This window comes from Nipponia nippon, unplaced genomic scaffold, assembly GCF_047370975.1.
Source record: "Nipponia nippon isolate SJK-2023a ecotype South Korea unplaced genomic scaffold, ASM4737097v1 scaffold_11, whole genome shotgun sequence".
In the NCBI taxonomy this organism is placed as follows: Eukaryota; Metazoa; Chordata; class Aves; order Pelecaniformes; family Threskiornithidae; genus Nipponia; species Nipponia nippon.
The window spans coordinates 13,667,006-13,688,483 of record NW_028262302.1 but is presented as its reverse complement, the minus strand read 5'-3'; the positions used below and the strand labels follow the sequence as shown (position 1 = coordinate 13,688,483).

The window sequence follows — 21,478 nt, the reverse complement described above, 5'->3', positions numbered from 1 at the left end:
GCTTGGCATGTCCAGGGAAGGGTCTGTAACTGTAAACAGTGTAAGGGCTCAGATAAGGAAGACTAGAAGTCAGGCAGTCTAAGAGGGGGAGAAACAGCCTTTCTCTGTTGAACTTCTAGCAGGGGCCAGGAAGGTGTCATAGGCCTAAATCATTCAACAGCTAATAGGAAGAGATTAATTTTCTTTTTAAGACAGAAAGCAAGAATTTATGAAAGACCGATCTAATTTGGGGGATCAGTACTTCTTGAGAGTAGCCTAAATCTCACGGGCATGCCAAGAGAATATTTTGGAGCTACAGAGAATTCTCCCTGGATGTGAACATCAGTGAGAGGGCATTATCAAACAATAAATTTTCTTAATTTTATCACATTAGGAAAGAAATCTTAAAGCAATTTTACAGCAGAATCAAATCTTGAGTACTAGTTGCTCTGAAATTCTTCATTATGAAATCCCAGAGCTTGCTTTGGAGATTGTATGAGTGTTGTACAACACACCTGCTAATCAGCTTCCTAATAGTTAAATAAAACTGATTTAATAACTAATAAAAGTGTGACTTTTGGTGAGTGTTATGGCGAGAACTTGAGACTGAAAGTGTGTATTCAACAACCTTTCTATTAAGGAAAGTAAGCCTTTTGGAAATAATGTCAAAAAGCGAGGAGAAATCACATGGTAGATGCTAAGCCATGTCCCTCTAAGTACAATTGTGACTGCTTGCTGACTTAAACTATGGCAGCAGAAATCTGAAGGGTAGCTTCCTAGGAATGAAGTCTCAAATAAAGCTGTAGCACACAGTAGTGCTTCCTTGAAAACCTCTAACTAACCAGAACTTGCTCCATGCGGGCTTGATGCAGCCAACAAGGAGGCAAGCAGCAGAGAAATGCCTAATTGTATGCTGAAGAAATTTTGCCTCAGGCTGTATCATTATACGAATAAGAGTGCAAAAAGTTAACCTCCATTGGTAGAAACGGGAAATACCTTTTTATGAGAATGTTGAAAGTGTCTTCTAAAAAGAAGCCATGCTTAGAATTTTTGCTTAAAATTAAAAATTCCTGATTATATCTGAGCAGCCATAATGAACAATAATATGAAAGAAGACAAATTTATATAAATGCTGTTAGGGAGACAGCAGATATTGTATGTGCTAAGGTAGTCATGACACATCCAACTGGCAGTGTTGTCAAAATATTTTTTTGTGCAGCAGCAAATGATTTTCAAATAAATTAATAAGATTGTGAACTCTACCTAAGTAGTTTCCTGATTGTCATCCTGTTTAAAAAAGATCTTGCCAAGAACTCTAATGTGTCTTGAAAAACGTGAGGAGCAATGCTAGGATTCTTGCAGAGCACGCAGTGTAAAAGCCTTCGATGATAAAACAGTTGTCCATGTTTATGACTCAGTTCACACAATGTAGCTATGATTTAATACTGCAGTTTCCCATTTTGTGTTTAATGACAAGATAGATAAGAACAAATTTTAGATGTTTGTTTTAGTCATCCCATCCAGTTCCTCATCTAGAGGGTAACATTTTGTATGTAATGCAAAAAAAGGATATGTTTTTGATCAGACTGAGCCAGAACTGCTTTTATGAATCATATAAGATTGAAGATTTTATGCTCATAGAGGGCTAATGTGCAAGACTCATCTCCTTACCTCTCTAACCAATAGCTACTATTACTAAACATGCTTATTCACACTCCTGTTTTCTCTTGGAACGGAGGAGGCAGTCTTAAGAAATTTCGGTTGCTTTTTGGAGTTGCAAGAAGTAATGTTTGGCATTTGGAAGCAACAGATAGCTGCAAGATCCAGGGTAGTTAGTGGATTCAGATTACACTGAGGAGATTTCAGATCAAACACAGAGTCCTTTAAATAAAACAAGCAGAAACTAAACTTTTGTTCATGTTGTTTTTTTTTTTTTTTATCTTTAACTACATCTAGAATTTCCTTCAGTCACTTCTCCCTACATGTATAAGTCATGTACTGCTCTTCTTTTTGATGATTATAAGCTTTGTAGGATTAAGAAAATGGAATTACATGAGTAACTGTCTGCACTTAACAACGAATTTAAACTTTGACTGAACTGTGTGTTATGCAACAGAGTGAAGTGCTTTTCTCACTTTGTTTCATGTTCTCTTTTTAAAAGCCCTTTGAGGTGAGAAAGGATGTACAAGCAAATACTCTCTTAGGAAAGATCCAGAGGGTAGCAATTGATAGATTTCTGTTGAGACACTGATATTAATCTATAATATGAAATCCTTGTGAGATAAGACAACAGGTAAATAATCGTTTGAAATTGTTAATATTGGCAATTGGAAAATACTTTTCTAATATTAATAAACCAAACTTGAAGTTTATTGTTCTGCTGCTCAAATAAGTTCTTTCAGCAGTTTTTTGTTTCGGTTTCCAAAGAAGAAACAATTAAAAAAGAAATCAGAATGTGTAGAGGTGAAAAAATACAGTCTGAACTTCCATGTATGATAGTAGATGATGTTGTTTAACCAGAACAATTGCTATACTGTGGCCAAATACACTTCTGTACATCTGTGACTACAGTTTTCAAAAGCAGCTTTACCTTTTTGTCTTCCCTTTCATTTTTCCTCCCCAGAGGAAAAAGACAGACAGACCAACCTGTCTTGGTCCAGTGCTGGATTTTATTCAGAGGCTTAGAGCTTTTGTTTATGCAACTTACCACAGTTAATGTAAATAACACTGTCCTTATTTGTGTTCTTCTAGTCATTTCCCTATTTGTTAGTCATGTTCTTTATAGAGAAGAAAATACGTTTTGATCTTCTTTTGGAAATGGCTTGCTTAGAAATCTAACCACTTTCACTTAAATGGAAATGTAATTAGATAGGAATGTTGCAAGTTCTGCTAGGGTCTCCTTAAGATTTAGTGTTAGCGGTTTTTTTAAATGAAATAAGCGCTACTCAGTGGGAGGCTGATTAGACAGTGGCCTTGAACATTACTGCAGTATAAATACTAATTGCAGAGATTAATGTATTAGATTTTGAACCTGATACGTACAGTGAACACAGCAGCAAGGTACCTACTGTTTTTAAAAGATGGTAAAAAAAATTTTTTTTTTTTAATTTTGGACCTTCCGTTTATAAATTTTTGTAAACTGTTGTTTTTCTTACTCTATAGGAGTCAGCAGTACTAGGTGCTGTCAATCTGTTATTACCAGAGTATTTGCACCGTGACCTGTCTGATAGAGAATAAACTATTAATTGTGACTTTCTTCTTCCTTTTGTATTTTGGAGGTGGTCTTCCTAAATCCCTTTCTTCTGTGTACCACCTCTTCCTCAACCCTTTGGAAAAGGAAAAGGTAAACTATTTGCCATTTGCAAGGTAAAGCCGTTAGTGCCTCTGAAGCAGTATAGCTGCTCTGGTAATGGCAAATTGATTATATTGTATTGCTTGACTGAATCCTAATAGAGCTAGCTGATCGTGCTGTTTAGATTATAGTTTAGTTTAAGGAGTTTTCTAGTAAGTGCATATCAAAATCTAAATGTAAGATTTCTCATTATCCTCAGTGTTCATTTTAATATTTGAAATAAATTAAGCCTAATTAATGAAACTGCCTTGAACTTTATAAATGTCTGGCAACTTATAGTGCTTTTGCAAACATTTAGAATTAATTCCTTTAGGAATAATCACTATAAGCAAAATCTATACTTAATGAAACAAAAATACTCTCATTGAAATATAAGTAGAAAAATTCTCGTGTCTCTTGTCTAGTGAGAAAATGCATGTTTTAGCACTTAATTGAAATAATGCAGTTTCATGGGGCTGTATATACTCAATATGGCTGCATTTCAGCTAGCTGTTATAAGAAGACAAAACTTGATTCAATATGTAAATAATGCAGGTTATATTTTGTTTTCGTGGTTTTTTTATTCTGACAGTTATTTAGCAGACTGCCTGTAAACTACTGTATCAAATACCTTATCAGTGTGTGATATTGCTGTTTGCAGCATCAGCTTCCACTTCCATATATTGTTTTTGCATGCAATACGAGGGCTCTGATAAACTCTTGAACTATTCTAGTAAGGGGATGAGAGCTTAAGTGTCTGGGCAGTAAACATAACTAAACACTGTTACAACTGACTTCTGGAAATCTAGGGCAAAACAGAATTCAGAATTGTAGTTTTGAGTGAGTAAAAATGGTGTGCGTGGTTCAGTGTAATAGGTGTGCATACTCTTAGGCAGTTAACTGTGTGCATATTCAAGTTGCTGTTCTTGTTTAAAGTTTGTAGGCATCTTGGGGCTGCTTTTTAAGCAGCTGTTCTGTGCATTAGCAGAGTGTCTTCTGGGGCCTATACAAATGAAAAAAATTATTGTAACTTTGATCCTACAAAAGATGTGCAGTTTTGCGTGGTCCAATTGAAACAGATTTAAAAAAAAACCCAAAAACTTGTTGCTTTTGTTACCATATTTTATCAGAGGATACATTGAGGTAGAACTACATATTCTAGATCAACCTTTTTGAGATATACAATATTATGGTCATGTGAATTAGGAGCTAAAACTTTCAGTATCTTTCTGGAACTTCCTTATTCTGATTTATGCAGAAATGTTTTCAATCCTAAGAATGCCAGAATGTATAAAAATCTTACAAAGTATGATGATTACATTTGTATTGTCATAATTAGGTGTCAAGCTGTTTTTATTTTAAAATTTTACTATTTAAACACTATCCAGGTCTGTAAAATCTGAAATACATTGCCTGAAAACACTCTTCCTCTCTTTAAAGGATACCTTGATTGTGTGGTCTGAAGCTGAAAATTATGATTTGGCACTTAGCTTTCAAGAAAAAGCAGGATGTGATGAAATATGGGAAAAAATATGTCAGGTAAGTTTGATAAATGTAAGATTGAGACAACCTAAATCATCTTAATGTTTGTGTTCAAAATTTTTAGACTGTTGTAAGAGGTGAATCTGAGCACAGTAGGTAGAAAGTAAAAACTATCGTCTTAGCCACCTCCCCCAAATTTTGCATTTTTGAGTTTGAAAACTTTCTCCTTCCTCCAGAACTTTGATATGAACTTAAACTATGTTTGGGGGGTTTTTTTAGAGCATTTTCAGGTTTTTTTGCTTAACATAACTTTTTAGCTCTGTTACCGCCCAAGGAAGTTTAGCTCAAAATAAGTGCTTAAAAGGTTTCGTAATAATTAATTTCATAATTAACTTTTTTTCCAGGTTGGCCAGAAGGGAAAAGGTTACCTCCCCAAAGTTTTATTGTAAAGAGAAACATGTATTTGAGCTCTTAGTGAATTTTAGAATGTAGTTCTCACGGACTTAACTGTATTTTATTCACATTTCTCTTTCTACATTTCTCATTCTTTCTCTTATCTCATTCTTCTGTTTCAGGGGAGGGGAATACTGAGTTTCTCAGCAGAACTTTTTTCCATGTAAATGTGACAGTATGCTTCTGTTGACTGTCAGGGTATGAAAGAATGATCTGGTAGTTGAAATAGGAGATAGCTTTGAGCTGATAATAAAGAGATTGAGCTATAATTCTTACAGTTTAAAGAAATCAAACAATTTACATGTAGCATGTATATATTTTAATATGTGCTAATGAATGTTTTACCACTACGGCCGGGTGACTATATAGTCACTGAATCAGTATTGTTTCTGGATAACGTTTGGTCAGGTGTTAACTATTGACCAATACCCAAAAGAGTTCAGTCAATATATTCACTGATGTTAGTTCAATTTGTCAGTTCTTGTTCGGGTTTTTTCTTCCATTCCAAGCATTACAACTTTTCTTAATTTCTATGCTACATTAGGTGGGATTTCTCTAGATTTGTCTAATTCTCTATGTGCTCTCTCTTTCTGTTCTTAACAAACATCTAGCTCGCTCCACTCTGTCTTTTGGAGTTCGTTCTCACTGATTTCAGAAATAAAGCAAAAGAAATCTGGTTTCATAATTGCATGTGTAGAGTTCATTCCTTTTTTTTAGGAATGAATCTTTTCAACACTTTACCACTTATGTAAATAAGTACAGAAACATTTCCGGGAACCTTAGCAGTCAAAGGACCAAAAGTTGGGGACAGAAACAAAATGGGGGAAAGGGGAAATTGTGTTCTTGGGAAACACCCAGATAAGAAGCCCAGCTTCCTCAGCCTCATGTAAAGATCTAATATTTTTGTAAGAAACCAGTGTCTTTACATCCTGTTTTGAGGCCATGCTATTGTATTTGTGTCTAGTGTACTTTAAAGATCTTAAGCTTCCTCAGTCATTAAACCTTCTTCTAAAAGGAAAACTTTGATACCATTTATACTGGAAGTGGTTGCTGATGTATAAGCGGAACAGTATGTAGGTTTTAACAGCATTCTGGATTTTAATCTAAGTATAGGCTTGCTGTTATCCATGAAGAATTATTTCTCCCAGATTTTTTTTTGCTGATTTTCAAGATTAAAAAGAACAGTACCTTCTACTGTTCTACACAACAGTGCCTTTCTGGATTTGACATCTCCAAGCAGATACTACAATTAAGATGTCATTAAAGCTGAAACACTCTGGTGCCCAAGCATCTGTCTCTACTTTATTCACTAATTCGTACTTTCCGCAGTTTCCTCATTTTATCTCTAGAGAGATCATTGCAGGCCCTGTGCCTTGTTTTTCTGACAGCTCGGGATTTCTGCCACTCTTCTGTTAACATTGGTTTGGGGTTTTCTGTTCTTAAGAGGGGATTCTGTGCCTCTGTTGAGTATTTAGTAGGTGCACGGTAACAGATTTTGACTTGCAGCTCTCCAGAACTGAAAACAGCAATTAAATTAACAAGACTGGCCTCTCTTCTCTGTTTGAAGTAGCAGAAGCTTTGAAAAGCATCAAGAGCAGTTAAACAGCCTATAGATAAATGTTTAAAGCTATCACTGCAGTAATGTAATACTGGTTTGCATTTGAAAATCTGTCTGCGGAGAATAAAGCCTGGAAACAAATAGCTTAGTTCAGTAGTCTATTAAAAAGTTGTTGTCCATACTAGTAATTATGTATATCCTTCTTTATCTGAAGTACTCAGAAAATGTAGCTGTTTTCTTTATTCTTCCTTCTTTTTATAGAAAACACATAGAATTAAATATCTAATGTAGAAATAATTTTTAAGCCTTCTGTTTGAAGAAATCTTTTCATTATCTCTTATTTCCAAACCAGCTGTACTCAATGTCGAGCTTATATTTGCGCTTCTATTTTGGCCATACAAAGAAAAAGCATGTGACATTTGAAATGGTATTTTTAAAAAAGCGTTCAAGTAGCAGTAAACAATAAACTCCACTTTTTTGAACACATCTTATTTTATAGGTTCAAGGCAAAGACCCTTCTGTCGATATTACTCAGGACCTTGTCGATGAATCTGAGGAAGAACGTTTTGATGATATGTCATCACCAGGTCTAGAATTGCCATCTTGTGAATTAAGTCGACTAGAAGAAATTGCAGAACTTGTGGCATCTTCACTGCCTTCACCATTACGTCGTGAAAAACTCGCACTAGCACTGGAAAATGAGGGGTATATTAAGAAGCTCTTAGAAATTTTTCATGTGTGCGAAGATTTGGAGAACATTGAAGGACTACACCACTTATATGAAATTATCAAGGGAATTTTCCTTTTGAACAGAACTGCACTTTTTGAAGTCATGTTTTCTGAGGAATGTATAATGGACGTAATTGGATGCCTAGAATATGATCCGTCTTTATCACAGTCACGGAAACACAGGGAATTTCTGACTAAAACAGCAAAATTTAAAGAGGTTATTCCTATATCTGATCCAGAGCTGAAGCAAAAAATACATCAGACATACAGAGTACAGTATATTCAAGATATGGTCCTACCCACTCCCTCAGTTTTTGAGGAAAATATGCTATCAACACTTCATTCTTTCATCTTTTTTAATAAAGTGGAAATAGTTGGTATGTTACAGGTAAGTTTCAGAATTTCATAGTCTCTTTATTTGTGCTTGGGCAGAGAAAGTTGGATAATTTTTCTTGGAAAGATTGAGGTGCTTCGGTGGAACCTTCACTTCTGTGATCCTGAAAGTTGTTTTGAAGTATGACATAAAAGGCATGGATTTGAGTGCTGAGCTGGTAAATATATGTTCTTAAATTTCAGATTTCAGACTAGATTCTCTGTAACTGATTTAAATGGAGCAAACATGTAGAATCCTGAATGAGGTTGTTTGGTATGAATAGTACTGTTTGCATTTTGAAGGGTTGATTTTATTAGGGTTTTTTTCTGTATTTTGGGACTTTTTAGGCACTACAGTTAAGGATAATTTTTGTCATGTTACCATGACAAAAAAAATAATCAAATTACTTCACCTAAATTTCACAAATATAATCTCATACCAGGATATAACTGTTTCTAATTTTGAAGTAAATTAAATTAGTTGTTCAGAAAGTACAGGTTCAGAACATAACATTGCCGTAGGTGCTTGAATGTTTTCTTAGTTTGTCTTATAAGTTCCTAAATAATACTGCTTGGAATTACCAGTTTTTCATGATGTATGTCTTAACTGCAAATGTAGAGAGATTATATGATGCTTTAGATACCTTACCTACATGTCTTAAGTATTCTGCACCAACCCATGAACTTCCTGAACTGTGTGGAAATAGGTGGCACATCTCTGTAATGAAAGCTTCCTAAAGCTTTGAACTAACTCAGCAAAGTGTTACAGCACATGTATTTTGGTTTGTAGAAGTTAATTATCATTATCTTAATTCTCCTAACGTTTAATAAATGAATAGCCCCTGTCTTTGTCGGGGCTGTCTGATCTGCAGAAATGGACAAAGTGCTAGACGCTACCGATTAACTTAATTGTATTTATCTTCAGTTGAATCTCAGAATGCACCCTGTTTAATTTCATGGAAAATGCAGCAAAGGAGAGTGAAAGTTCCTTTTGCAAGCTCATATGGCACATCCTTGTCAAAGCTAGGCCTCCCGACTTTTCACCCACCACACTCAGTTGATCAGAATACTGATGTTATTTAATCCACTCTCTCAGAGCGTTAATCTGTCATGTCTACACATGGAGTATTTGACAAGCAGCCAGATGTGCAAGACGTCACCCGGCCCGGCAGCTGGGGCACGTACCTCACTTGTTGGAGACAGACCATTATTTATTGGAGCAGCCGCTGGAGGCCTGCTGGAACACCTGGTGCATCTTCAGTAGTACTAGACCCCAGCTTACACCCAACTGAACCAAACTCTTTATGTCTGTATGTGTGTCCTTGATAAACAAAGTCACAAATGCGTATCTGAAACAGTCAGAAGGCCTTAATTGTTTTGGAGTGGCCAGTTTGACAAAGCTTACAAGCCTGACTTTGAGAGAGCACTGAAAAAGATGCAACTAAGGGGTCTCAACTTGAGTATCCGGTATGACTAGTGTCTCTAAAATATCTTGACCTCTTTGCAAGGGTTGCTAAAAGCGAAGTCCTGAGGATGATACATTTTGGCTTGAGGAGGAGGAGGGGAAGAATTATTCAGGAGTCTTGGTGTCAATGGCTGATTGAGAGGGATCTTGAACTTTGAAAAGGAAACTGGGCAAGGGGAAAGGGGACTTGATGCTACAAAGTCACAAAGGGCATGTTTGCCAGAAATCCTGAGGTAACTTGATCGAGGTCTAGTGACTGATCAGTTTCCTTTTTTCTGTCTCTTACAACCTGTGTTAGGTTAATAGATGTAGGGTACGCGTGGGTTAGAATACCAAGGTTTAGTGTGGTTGCGAAACTTATTAGTTGCAGTTTACAGTTGAAATAGAGGCTCAGATCTGATTTTGATTTGTTGTGTGACTGTAGGTTTCTGAACCTTATCTTCACTTCTGTTGCTGTTATCTGTGATTGAGAATGAAGTATACTCCCTGTGCGGTGGAGCCAGAAGAATTAGCATTGCATAGCTTTCAAAGTTTGATAAATATTTCAAATTGTTCAAGTCCTTTCTACAGCTTTGAGGAGCCAAGAGTGCTAGCACACAAGGAAGAAAATATATCCTGTGCTGTATTGCATTTCTTAGTCCCTTCACAGTAGAGCTCTATAGCATGGAAGGGGAGCTCCCTGAGTTTATAATTAAGAATGTTGGGAATTATTTGACATTGATGATCAATTCTTGGTTTTGAGGGAATTAAAAGAGGCTATTGCAAATTATATGCCCATTGCATTTCTAAGAGATTAAAAGGCTTGATTTATTGATTTTTCAAGTTCTCACAGTGTAGCTGTAAGCCAAGGTTTAAACCTATTTACCTGGCATGTAATTATTCATTTATTTGTAGAGCGATATGTCAGGTTGCACTTTTCTGTAATCTCTGCCCCCTAAAGTTTCATTCTCCCCTTTCCTTTCTCCACCTTCCCATTCCCACAGTCCATGCATAAAATGTATGAGACTGTTCCTTCTCGTTTCTTTAAGCAGAATAAATAATGTTCTGAGAACAAAATTAAAAGACTGCTTTTGTTGATTTCACTTCTATAACTAATTCTTAAGGTCTCTCTGCCATTAGTCTATGGTTTAACATGCATTTCTGTAGCTGGTTGTATCACAGTGCTTTGGTGGGGGTATGTGTGCTATTTCATGAAAGATTTAAAGTTGTGTGTAACTGGAGTTCCTGGCATTCATTATTTCGGGTCTTAAGAGATCCTGGTGCTCACCAACCTTACGTGTGTACTTAAGAAACTGGTTCTTCAAGTAATAATGACTTATAAAAGAGTTTCTGCTATGCTTCGTGGTAGTTTACTGGGAGCCGCGGATGAATCTCAAGTTCTTAGTTGATGCGTAATACAGGTTGTTATGCTTCTGCTGTTGACTTTAGGTTGTCTTTCCTGGACCATTGAGAGTATGACAAAAGAGATATCTTTTTAGGATGTTTTGCTTCTCAGATTGAAAGTAAACTCCCTGAGCAGCTGATATCCTGTGACGTACTGCAACTATTGCGTGTACAACTGTTCTGTTCTTTTCTCTCTCACTGGCTGTGAAGGAAAGGAGGAGGAGAATTGTTACCCCCACTATGAAGAAAAAGATGAGCTCTAAAGAGCCCTTTTCATGTCAGGCTGTGGATTCACTCAAGTGGCACTTTGCAATACCCGCATCTCAAATTAGCTCAGCCATACCTTAGATGCAGAAAAGCGACTAGAAATTTGTACAAGATTGTGCAGATTGTGCCTTATGCTTTTTGTCAGGCTGGGTGACTTTGCTCAAAATTACCACTGTGTCTTATTTAAGGTATTTGATGTCAGGACAGGACATTTAAGGTCATTAAAGGTCACTGACATTTACAGTCAGTTTTTCCAATTATAACTAGTGAATTCTGTAAATAAGAATATGCTGATTCTTAAGAATTCTGACTTTATTAGGAGAGATTTTGGATGTCTTTAAAAAAAAAAAAGATATAGATTCTGTAGTCCTGGAAAATACCTGCTTCCATGATTTTGCTTTCTTTGGTAGGTAAATAACTTTTGCCTGTTCTGTGGTAAAACCAAAAACAGAGAATGGGTCACCTTTGGCACTGAGGGTTATGAACTGTGTTCCTCCCTCCTCCTTCGTTAAGGTTAGCTTTCCCATAATCTTTATAAAAATGCTTACACTGATGGGCTTTTCTGAGAAATGGAGGTTAGTTTATTTGTGATTTAATTGTCTAAGATCTGTCATTTTAAGTAACTACGTCAAGATCTCACTAAACTAGATACTGTTGGTCATGATGGATAGTAAACCCATGATACCAGTATTTTCAGTCTACAGAATTAACTGCTGTGGAAACCTACTCAATTACAGGTTTTATGATTTGCTATACGAAAGATACGAAAAAGGTATATAACATTTTTTTCCAATTTCAGCCCCTCCTAATATGCTCTTACTGCTTGGGCTCCAGCCTGTTCTAGTCTTGAGATGTCATAGCCACCAAGACACCTTGCTGAAACATGGAGTTCGCCAAGTTTTGAGAGTGGGGGTGGGACAGGTAAGTGGTGTTTCTTACTTTATATGACGCTCTTTTGCAATTTTAAAAATATATACTAATGTTCACACTGGAGGCCACCAGTTCTTTCCCTTTGTATTATTAACTAGTTCTTAAAAACCAAAAACTTGCAAAACTGCGCCATAGAGTGAGCAAACACTGTTTCCTCCCGTTCTCTCCCCCCTTTCTCATTGGCGTGTTCTTTTTGCCAGCAAGATCCTGTGGTGTTTTTATCTTCCAGAATACAGAATATTGTTAGGATTACTTTTGAGTACATGCATTTAGAGACTTCAGTGTCTTTTGTTTTCAGGAAAGTGGAGAGTGGAAGGGGAAAATTGGATATATGTAAAAATAATTTATGAACCTAGTAGAGCAGTGATCACATGGCATTACTGTACTGGTAAATCAGCTTTTTTAAATACAGAAATCACATCACTGATAGTCACTATCCCCCTTTTCAATAACTAGAAAATTGTAGGCATTTAGGTACATCTGTATATGTTACTGGATTTATATATAACAATAGGCCGGTTTTAATTCTGAAAGTGGTTTTACACAGTTACTTATTCTTAACAGAACCCCATGGATGTAAATGTAATTATCTGTAGTTGTTTTAGAGGCAGAATTGTGTCAGTGCATGTTGGTAGTTTTGCCCAAATGTATCAGGATCGGAACGTCTCCTGCTGGTCTGCTGTTTTGCAGTAGTTGGCTCAGGAATAACTCTGGAGGTTTACTTTCAGCAAAATTTACCTTGCAGTAAAGTGTAAAAGGATGCCACTTTCTGGGGAAAATGACTTTGTGAAAGAAGTTTGCAAGTAGTGCATGCTAATGATTTCTGAGATTAACTTTTTTATTGTAGAAAATTATTTTCAATGTGTATAGAAACCACAAATGTGCTCAGGTGGCTCCCGCTGCTGTTTCAGCGTGTTGTCTCAAGTGGAAATAGCTTATTGATAGTGAATGGAGGCATGTGTGGGAAGGCAGTCTGAGATAATGGAGATCGAAACATTTTAAACGATGAAGTCGACTGGTGTGGTAGCAGGAAGGAATGTATGTTTGAAGCTGTAATTCTCTGTTTGCTGGTAACATTTTATGAAACTTTCACTTTCTGGGCTGAAATATTATTTCTGCCTAAAATTAATACGGGAGTGGAAAATAGGATGAGAAGTACACTCTTTTTCCAGCTTAGGTGTCATTGAGTTTCTTGGATTTTTTTGAGAAAGGGATGTTTTTCGTCATTTAGCTGTAACCACAGACGTGAAGTATCTGATATCTGAAAGTGAATTATATTTGAGAGGCGTGCTTTTGCAGAATGCTTTTGTAAGTGCGTTTCTGGAGGAGGAGGGCTGCTTTGAAACTTGAATCACAAATGTAAATAGTGTCTTTTTTTGTGATCCTGCTTTGTCTGTGGCTTTTCTTGTTTTTAAAGTCATAAATGATTGAGTGAGTAGATGGCCTAGCTTAATTTTATCTTCATGAACTTTGAAAGGTATTGAATCCTAGGAGCATCTACTTAGATATTGCAAAATCATAAATGAGTATACTTAGTGGTTGCTATATGCATAGTTTACGTATTGCGCATTTAATAATTTCTGTGCGTGGAGAAAATAGCTGGATTCTACAATTACCCCGTAAACTATTGTTTGCAGTTTCATTTTCTTGGAAAACAGTTGTGACCTTCACAGCTTATAAGAGAGAGCCAAATGGGTTTTGATACTTGTCTGCATGAAGAGGCCAAATACTGCAAAGAATTACGCGTTTGCACTGTGTTCACTTCAGACATATTTTGGGGGATTTTTGCAAGTTGGAAAAAAAACAGAAAACATTTAAGCTTGTGTAATTCTAGCATTCGTTGTTGGTGCTTTGTGACTGCTAAAATATGTGAACTGCTCTCAGACTGTGCATTTCCATAGATTCTGGTAGTGGTGTTAAGGAATGTATCTTTAGATATGCTGCCCTTGTCAGTAATTTTACAGCTTGAGAGAGAGAATCTTGTATTTAGAATTTCGTGGCAATCACAATTTTTCTATAAATGTGAGAGGGTTGGGGTTTTTCCCATCAATAACAACCTGTCTACCTTCCATTAAGCATCTGGAATGAGACAGCGCCTAAACGCAGTTCAGGGCTAAGACATAGTAGTAAGTTGGTTTTATTTTCTTGGAATAACTGCCATTTACTGCATGTTATCCATGTAAGGGTGGGGTGTTTCAAATCGCTCAGATCCATCTTAATTTGTCTGATTTTGAATAGATCACGGTTGTTCTGAGGCCTGGAGATTTCAGATAATCCTATTAATTTAAAAATACAACGTATTTAATGGAGTTTGGGAGAAGAGATGGTGTAGGAAATGCTTCAATATTTAATACAGAATTGTAAAATACTATATTATAGTATATATGTAGAGGGCTGAGAAATGGTTACATACTGAACTTCTGCAAATTCTTCCTGAAACATTGTGTCAGCATTGAAGTCTTCATCACTTCCCAATGTGAGGAAGGCCCCTCTGCAAGTCCCAAATATCTGCAAGCCCATAACAGGGTGAGTGGTTGGCCTCCACAGCAGGTGGCCACATCTTGAACCGGGCAGGGGTGTGGTGGGATCTGGCGAGAGAGCTGAGCTGGGGTCCTGCCCAGCAAGGCCCTGCCTGCCATCCTCTGCCGTGTGGTGCTGCAGGTGCAGCTCCCCAGGCGCCTCTGTCCCTGGGGCTCTGCAGTGGGTCATCCATGAGACCCACGCATCACCAGCAGTGCAGGGTCTCTCCTCCTCTCTTTCCACATTTTGACTTGAAATAATAAATTGATACTTTGGGTAATATTGTGTACCTTTTTAATGCAGAAGAACGCTAGTCAGGGCTCTGACGTATCTAAATGCTGACATTTCCATTATTTTTTCCCAGTGATCATTCTGAGGTATTGACTGGCACTTACTGTCGGGTATTATGAAGGAGGTGAAAAGTTGGTTTCGCAGTAAGAATGGAAATAGGGGATAAGCATGCATCTTCTCAAAAGTTTTGATAGATGACATCAGTTTTACATCTTGATCAAAATACCAAAAAGAGAAATGAAAGCAAACTGCTTAGCCTTTTCTTAAATGCACTGCTAATCATGGAGAATAACTTGTGTGTTCTTCAAAAGAACTGGTTTTTATGTTTTTAGGTCTTTTTTTAATTTCAGTAAACAAGTATGTTGGTATCTCTACTGTGGGTTAGTTACGTTACCCGTAATGTCTAACAAGTTAAATATTAGAACAGAAAACTTACCAAGCCATAGAACAGCTGGATAGCAGGTAGACAAACATCCTTGTATTCTTTCATGGCTTAAGTTAGAAATCGAAGACCTTAATAGTTGTTTTGAACGTGTTTGTTGAAATCTGAAAGTCAAACTTTACATTTCCAGTGCTTGATCCTCCACAGTGAACTGCAGTAAACATTTGTCAAATGAGGCCTCTCCTATCTCTCTTTATTTTGATTTTGAAGCAGTGACAGAAATAGCACCTGAAACCACGTCTAGAAATCTTCTTTGTTCATTATCACTAGACTGTTGGGTCAGATTAGAACCACATCATAGCGTCAAACGAGAGGAAACGTATGGCGTATTCTAAATATAGGGCTTACCTTATAGTGTGGTGAAGTGCCTTGTAGGGTAGTAGCTCATGGCAACCTATTTTGGGTTTATCTATGTCGTGCAGTGCCACGTAGAGATCCTGGATTGGGTTGTGACAGCATTATAGCTGCGTTAGCATGGTGTGCTGTCAGAACTGAGGTACTCATTTTCTCAGCAAGGCTGCAGGGTGAGCCTGGATGAGGTACCTAGGTAATTTGCAATATAAGAAAGTTGATGTGGATGTATCTGGAGTACTTTCGTGGTTCTGCTTTATGCTGTGGAAACATAAGCAAAGCAACTTGGGTTTTTAGCACTGTGGTTTTGGGATGGAGGGATATTGCACATGGCGTTACTGACTTCACAAGAAACAACACTCTGGTGACTTTCTGAAAAAATTATTCGTATCTGATGTACAGGTATCTTTTTTCAAGCAAGTGCTGTCTTATTACTGTATAATATTGGGGGAAGGTTTATTTCTGTTTCAATAATCTTCTAGTTGTTAGGACGGTAAAGGTTGTGGGAAGCTAAGTACTGCTGTTTGTTTCAGTCTAAATACATGTTTGTAATGTGTTGGCTGCTGTTTGTAGTTTTGCTAAGGTACAGCAGCATGAAAAATAACGGAATGGTTTTTGATTGCTGCCAGCCAGAATGCCCAGTAAATGCTGTATGTAATAGGAACAGTTATTTTGATTTGGTTTCTAGAATTGACCCTTTTCACAACCTTGGGGGGAAAGAATCTCGCCTCATTCCTGCTGTTACGCAGCTCTCCCTTCACCGTGTCCTTGCTTTAGTTCTGCTGCAAAGATCTCGTAGCATTCCAAAGATATATGTGTGTGTAGGGCTGAGTGGGAGATCATGTTTATCAAAATATGTGAACAGTTGAAGCAAGGGTATTGTAGTGTGGTTTATGGGGATGGGCATGTGACAAGGGGGAAGGAAGTTAGAGAAGAAGTCATAGACAAAATGATGAGAATGGCAGTAGAAAATAGAAAAAGAACAGCCAAAAGGCAATACAAGATACTTGTAACTGAGAATGGAGTGTTGGGGATGGGGTGGGGTGGTGTTGAACATGATAAAAGCTCAAAAACAAGATTCATATTAGTTTGTTTGAGAAGTGAATTAGAAAATTGATACTGGTATGACTAACTACAGTACACAAGCGTATGTTCTCTTAATTGCAGGAGACATGGTTTAGAGGAACTTTATATTGTACTTGGATGCCTTTTGATATTGTCAACTAAACAAATGGTATTGTTTTGCCTTTGTAGGAGGATGAAAAATTTCTGACAGACTTGTTTGCACAACTAACAGATGAAGCCACAGATGAGGAGAAAAGACAGGAGTTGGTAAGAAATCTGTAAAGTATACGTGAAAGGGACAGTTACTACAAAGTAATATGAGCATGTTTTTTTTTAATTACTAACTAGTATATTGTTCCTGCTTTTCAGGTAAATTTTCTGAAAGAGTTTTGTGCATTCTCTCAAACACTGCAACCTCAAAACAGAGATGCATTTTTCAAAACCTTGTCAAATATGGGCATACTGCCGGCACTAGAAGTCATATTGGTAAGTCAGCTCAATTTTATTTGTCATAACAATTTTGTTTCTCTCCAGAAAGGTTTTTTTTAAAAAGTAAGTATGCCAAACTTCAGTCACATGGTTTTCTGAAGTGTTTACTTCATTTGTCTTGTCTTAGCTTGATATTCAGAACACTTAAAATGTTTTTGTAAAACTTTAAAAGCAGTTACAACATGACACGGGTAGGAGCCCTGGCATTCTTATATTTTTCTTTTCTCACTCGCTTTCCTATCTTTACATGCTGCTTCATATAAAATTAAGTAAGAAAATAGACCAAAGAGGAGAGAAACCATAGAATTTATTTTGCCCAAGAGTTGTCAAATGTACAAAGAAGAGATTAGAGTCAATTCAGTTTTAGAATACAGTTTTAGTAATAGTTAGGTATGATTTGTAAGTAGGAATGAAAGCTATATGCTTTCTGGTTTTCATTCCATTTAAGACTCTTCTTTTCAGGAAACATAAATGATTTTATTTTACTTTTCTAGGGTATGGATGACGCACAAGTACGAAGTGCAGCCACTGATATATTCTCATATTTGGTTGAATACAACCCATCCATGGTACGAGAGTTTGTCATGCAGGAAGCGCAGCAGAATGATGATGTAAGTAGAGGGTCCCCAGAAATGTGTGTATTGTTTTTTGAAATTACTGGTTTATATTTACAACTCTATTAAGGACATGAGCCTTAGTTTGGAAGAAGTATGGAATATAGTCATGATGGTTACAGGATACTGAACTACCATGTTTTTCAAAGTTCTGTTAGTCAGGTGAGATGAGTGTTCGCCTGTTTACATATTCTTATTCCGTTGTGTGTAAAGTACAACAGGTTACCATAAACCACCATTTTGGTTAACATCATCTAACAAGCAAACATCAGGTTAACAAGCAAAACAAAATGTTTTTGAATGATGGCCTCCTTAAAATGCGAAATATAAATTTCAGCCTTGATCTTCACATGTACATGTGTTTTTAATTTACTTGTAAGAAACCTGTGTTCAGTTTACTATCACACATGTTGAAAGTGGAATTACGGTCCGAAGTGTTTAAGAACCCTTTTTGGCAGAGGTTTACATTTCCCAGAGATCCTCTGTAGCTGATTAATACAGAATGCTAGCACACCACTAGTAGTAAGAAAGGTATTTCAAAGTGGTATTCAGTGAAGAAAAAACATTGTGCTGCCTTTTCCATAGGGGAGATAGTTAATTTTTTTTCTTGTATCTGCTAAAAACATGCCAGAGAACAGCAAGCTGCTGGTGCTGCTGTTCCTGTACTGGAAGAAAGGGGCAGCTGGGACAGGGAATATCACTGGTGGTTCCAGCCACTTGAATCTGATGGCTGTCCTCTTTTACAGGGAACCAGGCAACTTCAGTATAGGGATTCCTAAATATGAATATTATTTTCTACTTCTTTGTGTTATTCCTGTTTTCTGCAAATACATGTTGGGGTTATTTTTAAGTGAAAATAATCTCATCAAGTTCAAAAAATAATAAATAAAATTTACTGTTTTATGTTTGTGGAAATAAAACTCTTGGTATGTATTCTGAAGGGGGATACAAATTAAAACTTCTGTATTCTGAAAAGGCTTCCAGTAATCAGTTGAATTTTGAGACTGTTAAGTATCTATCTCTGTACTTTTTATCTTTTGGCGTTTCAGTTCAGACTAAATTCTAAATTAGATTGTTAATTTCAGAACCATTTTTAGTAGCTTTGAAGGATTCTTCTTCACTGCTTGTCTTCTTACTGTTGAAGCACTGACCAGAATGTGTTACTGGCATGTAAAGTTAATTCGTTTCTGTTAAGTTTGGGATTTTTGTTTGGTAGTTGTTTACATTATACAAAATGTTGATAGAACACCATTTTTAACCAGGCAATAACCCTTTTAGAAGACAATTTGAGATTTGGGGTAAGAGAGTAGCATTAGAATTGATTTTTTGCCTTTTTTTCCCCCCCCGTTAGGATATATTACTCATTAACCTCATTATAGAACACATGATTTGTGACACAGATCCGGAACTTGGAGGGGCAGTGCTACTCATGGGTTTGCTTCGTACTTTAGTTGATCCAGAAAATATGCTTGCCACTGCCAATGTAAGTAAATACCTTCAAATGAAATTACACTTGTTTTTTTGCAGAGCATTGGGTGAGATGTTATATATATAATCTTTTTTTATTATTATTCTTTAGAAAACAGAAAAGACAGAGTTCTTGGGTTTCTTCTACAAACATTGTATGCATGTTCTGACAGCCCCTTTATTGGCCAATACTACAGAGGACAAGCCTAGCAAAGGTAATGCCACTCTGGATGTTGGGCTCATCAAGGCTGTTGAATGTCAATGTTTAAAACAGAGTAACTGTCAAAGGACGTTTTCTGTCTTAAAGAGAATCTGAGACTGTGATACGTAGTTCAGAGTAAAATGTTGATTCATGATTTAGTCATTTGAATAATGTATAAGTACAAAATTTAGCAGAGAGATTCTGATTTAAGAGGTGAAAAGCACTTGCTGCAGCTTTTGCTTCAGCAAAAATTAAAATATTTGTATAATTTTTAGTAACTCACGGGGCTGTTCGGTGACATAGACTCGTAAACATGCGTAGGTGTTTTTTAAGGTCAGGGATTACTAGCGAGGGTGCAAAATTGCCCCTGAGGTGTCTATCGCGATACTGTGCTGAATTTGAGGGTATTGGTTCTAAATCAGACTAAGAAAGCAGAGATCAGTGATGAAGTAACCGTTCTTGCTGGCTACTAGCAGCAGTACTGTTTGTTTCTTAATATTATAACACATCCAAAATGGATGTAAAAGGAGGTACATAAATGATACATAAACGGTCTGTAAACTTTTGAATTTATTGTACAGATTTCCAAGGGATTAGTTAAATTAATCTGTTTTATCTCAGCTGGCTTCCAGAGAGATTGGAAGTGAGATTTTTACTATTTAAAATACTTGTGTTCTTTAAGGTAGTGTTACCTTTCAAAAAAGATTAAATCTAACATGTATTTAATTTGTTATTTGTCTACTTAAAAGCAGGATTTGAGTTACTTTTTTGTATATGCTGATATGATTATGTCTAAGAAGTATTAAAAGAGCCTGAGATATTTCTTGCATAATACTTTTGTTAAAAGGCATAATAGATCACGTTTTTGGTACAAACTTAGTCAAGGTACTGTATATAGGGCAATGTTTTATGATATAGACATGTGGACATCATAATGAGATTTGGTTAAATAAGTCTGACTGCTTATGTAAGTGTTAAGTTCTGTACTCTCTGAACCTTCAAACAGTGATTTAAGACAGACAAAATGTAATTGTTTCTATAGTTAAGGCGGTTTCCTGCCATATCTGTATAAATAGAAAATACTCAGTCCATAACAGGCTTGTTCAATTTCTATTTTAAAGACTAAACATGCCCTCCAGCACGTTCTCTAAACTATCTATCTGTGGGAATATACAAGAACTTGGAAATGTTTACCAGACTGCAGTTGGATCTTTGAAGTTAGCTTCTGAAGGCAATATCCAACATGTATTTAATTATTTTGGTTTTGTTTTTATTATAGATGATTTTCAGACAGCCCAACTCTTGGCATTAATACTGGAATTGCTAACTTTCTGCGTAGAACATCATACTTATCACATAAAGAACTACATAATTAACAAAGATATCCTGCGAAGGGTACTCGTTCTCATGGCCTCAAAGCATGCTTTCTTGGCATTGTGTAAGTTTGAAAGCTAAAGAATAAACTAGTATTTTGTCAATGTGAAGTGTTACATATCTTCGTTCTGCTGGAAGAAAACTGTTCGCAGATGATGACAATTTATGACTGAATACAGAAATTCTGCTATTATACTCTGGGTTTCTCATACCGATCTATAGATACTTCAGCTAGTATTAGTAAATAATTTGGCATTTGTAGATGTCTTTTTTTTTTTTTTCCTAAAAAGCAGAAGGATTTTTCTTAATCTCAATGTAGAGATGAATTGAAAAGATGGTATCTCGATATTGAATATCCTAAGAGAACCATTGTAAGTTTTGATATTTTTTTAGTAGAAATTATCAGAGGTATTTAATTAGAGATACGATTATCTGACTGCATTGAACAGCACAGAAGTTCAGTGTGCTGCTCTGCAAACTCTGATAGTGTCTTGACCGTGCTCAGCACAGTAATAGCAAAGCAGCGTGACTTAATTCTGGAGGCAAGTAAGAGGTTTTTTCCCACGATTCTGTTGTGCACATAGAGTAAAACAAAGCCTAAGGTTGACTGAGCAGTACCATACGATAAGAAGTACCTTTTAAATCTGTAACTGAATCAACTGAGTTTGGTTTTAGCACCCTTGAATAATCTTTTTTCATGTACACCTAGTTGCT

At 36.5% G+C, this 21,478-nt stretch overlaps 1 protein-coding gene across 4 annotated transcripts in view; it reads left to right on the top strand.

Moving 5' to 3' along the window:
• The window catches only part of PPP4R3A (protein phosphatase 4 regulatory subunit 3A), a 47,424-nt gene that overhangs the window by 14,476 nt on the left and 11,470 nt on the right, over positions 1-21,478 (top strand). For 2 of the 4 annotated variants that reach the window (XM_009475899.2, XM_087747529.1), the window contains 8 exons: positions 4,751-4,849; positions 7,303-7,920; positions 16,808-16,885; positions 16,988-17,104; positions 17,602-17,718; positions 19,073-19,204; positions 19,301-19,403; positions 20,670-20,828. In XM_009475899.2, coding sequence (XP_009474174.1) covers positions 4,751-4,849; positions 7,303-7,920; positions 16,808-16,885; positions 16,988-17,104; positions 17,602-17,718; positions 19,073-19,204; positions 19,301-19,403; positions 20,670-20,828 — 1,423 coding nt within the window. Of the gene's footprint in view, positions 1-3,280; positions 3,323-4,749; positions 4,850-7,302; positions 7,921-16,807; positions 16,886-16,987; positions 17,105-17,601; positions 17,719-19,072; positions 19,205-19,300; positions 19,404-20,669; positions 20,829-21,478 lie in introns of those variants that run through there. The other 2 variants (XM_087747530.1, XM_087747531.1) reach the window with 2 other exon arrangements.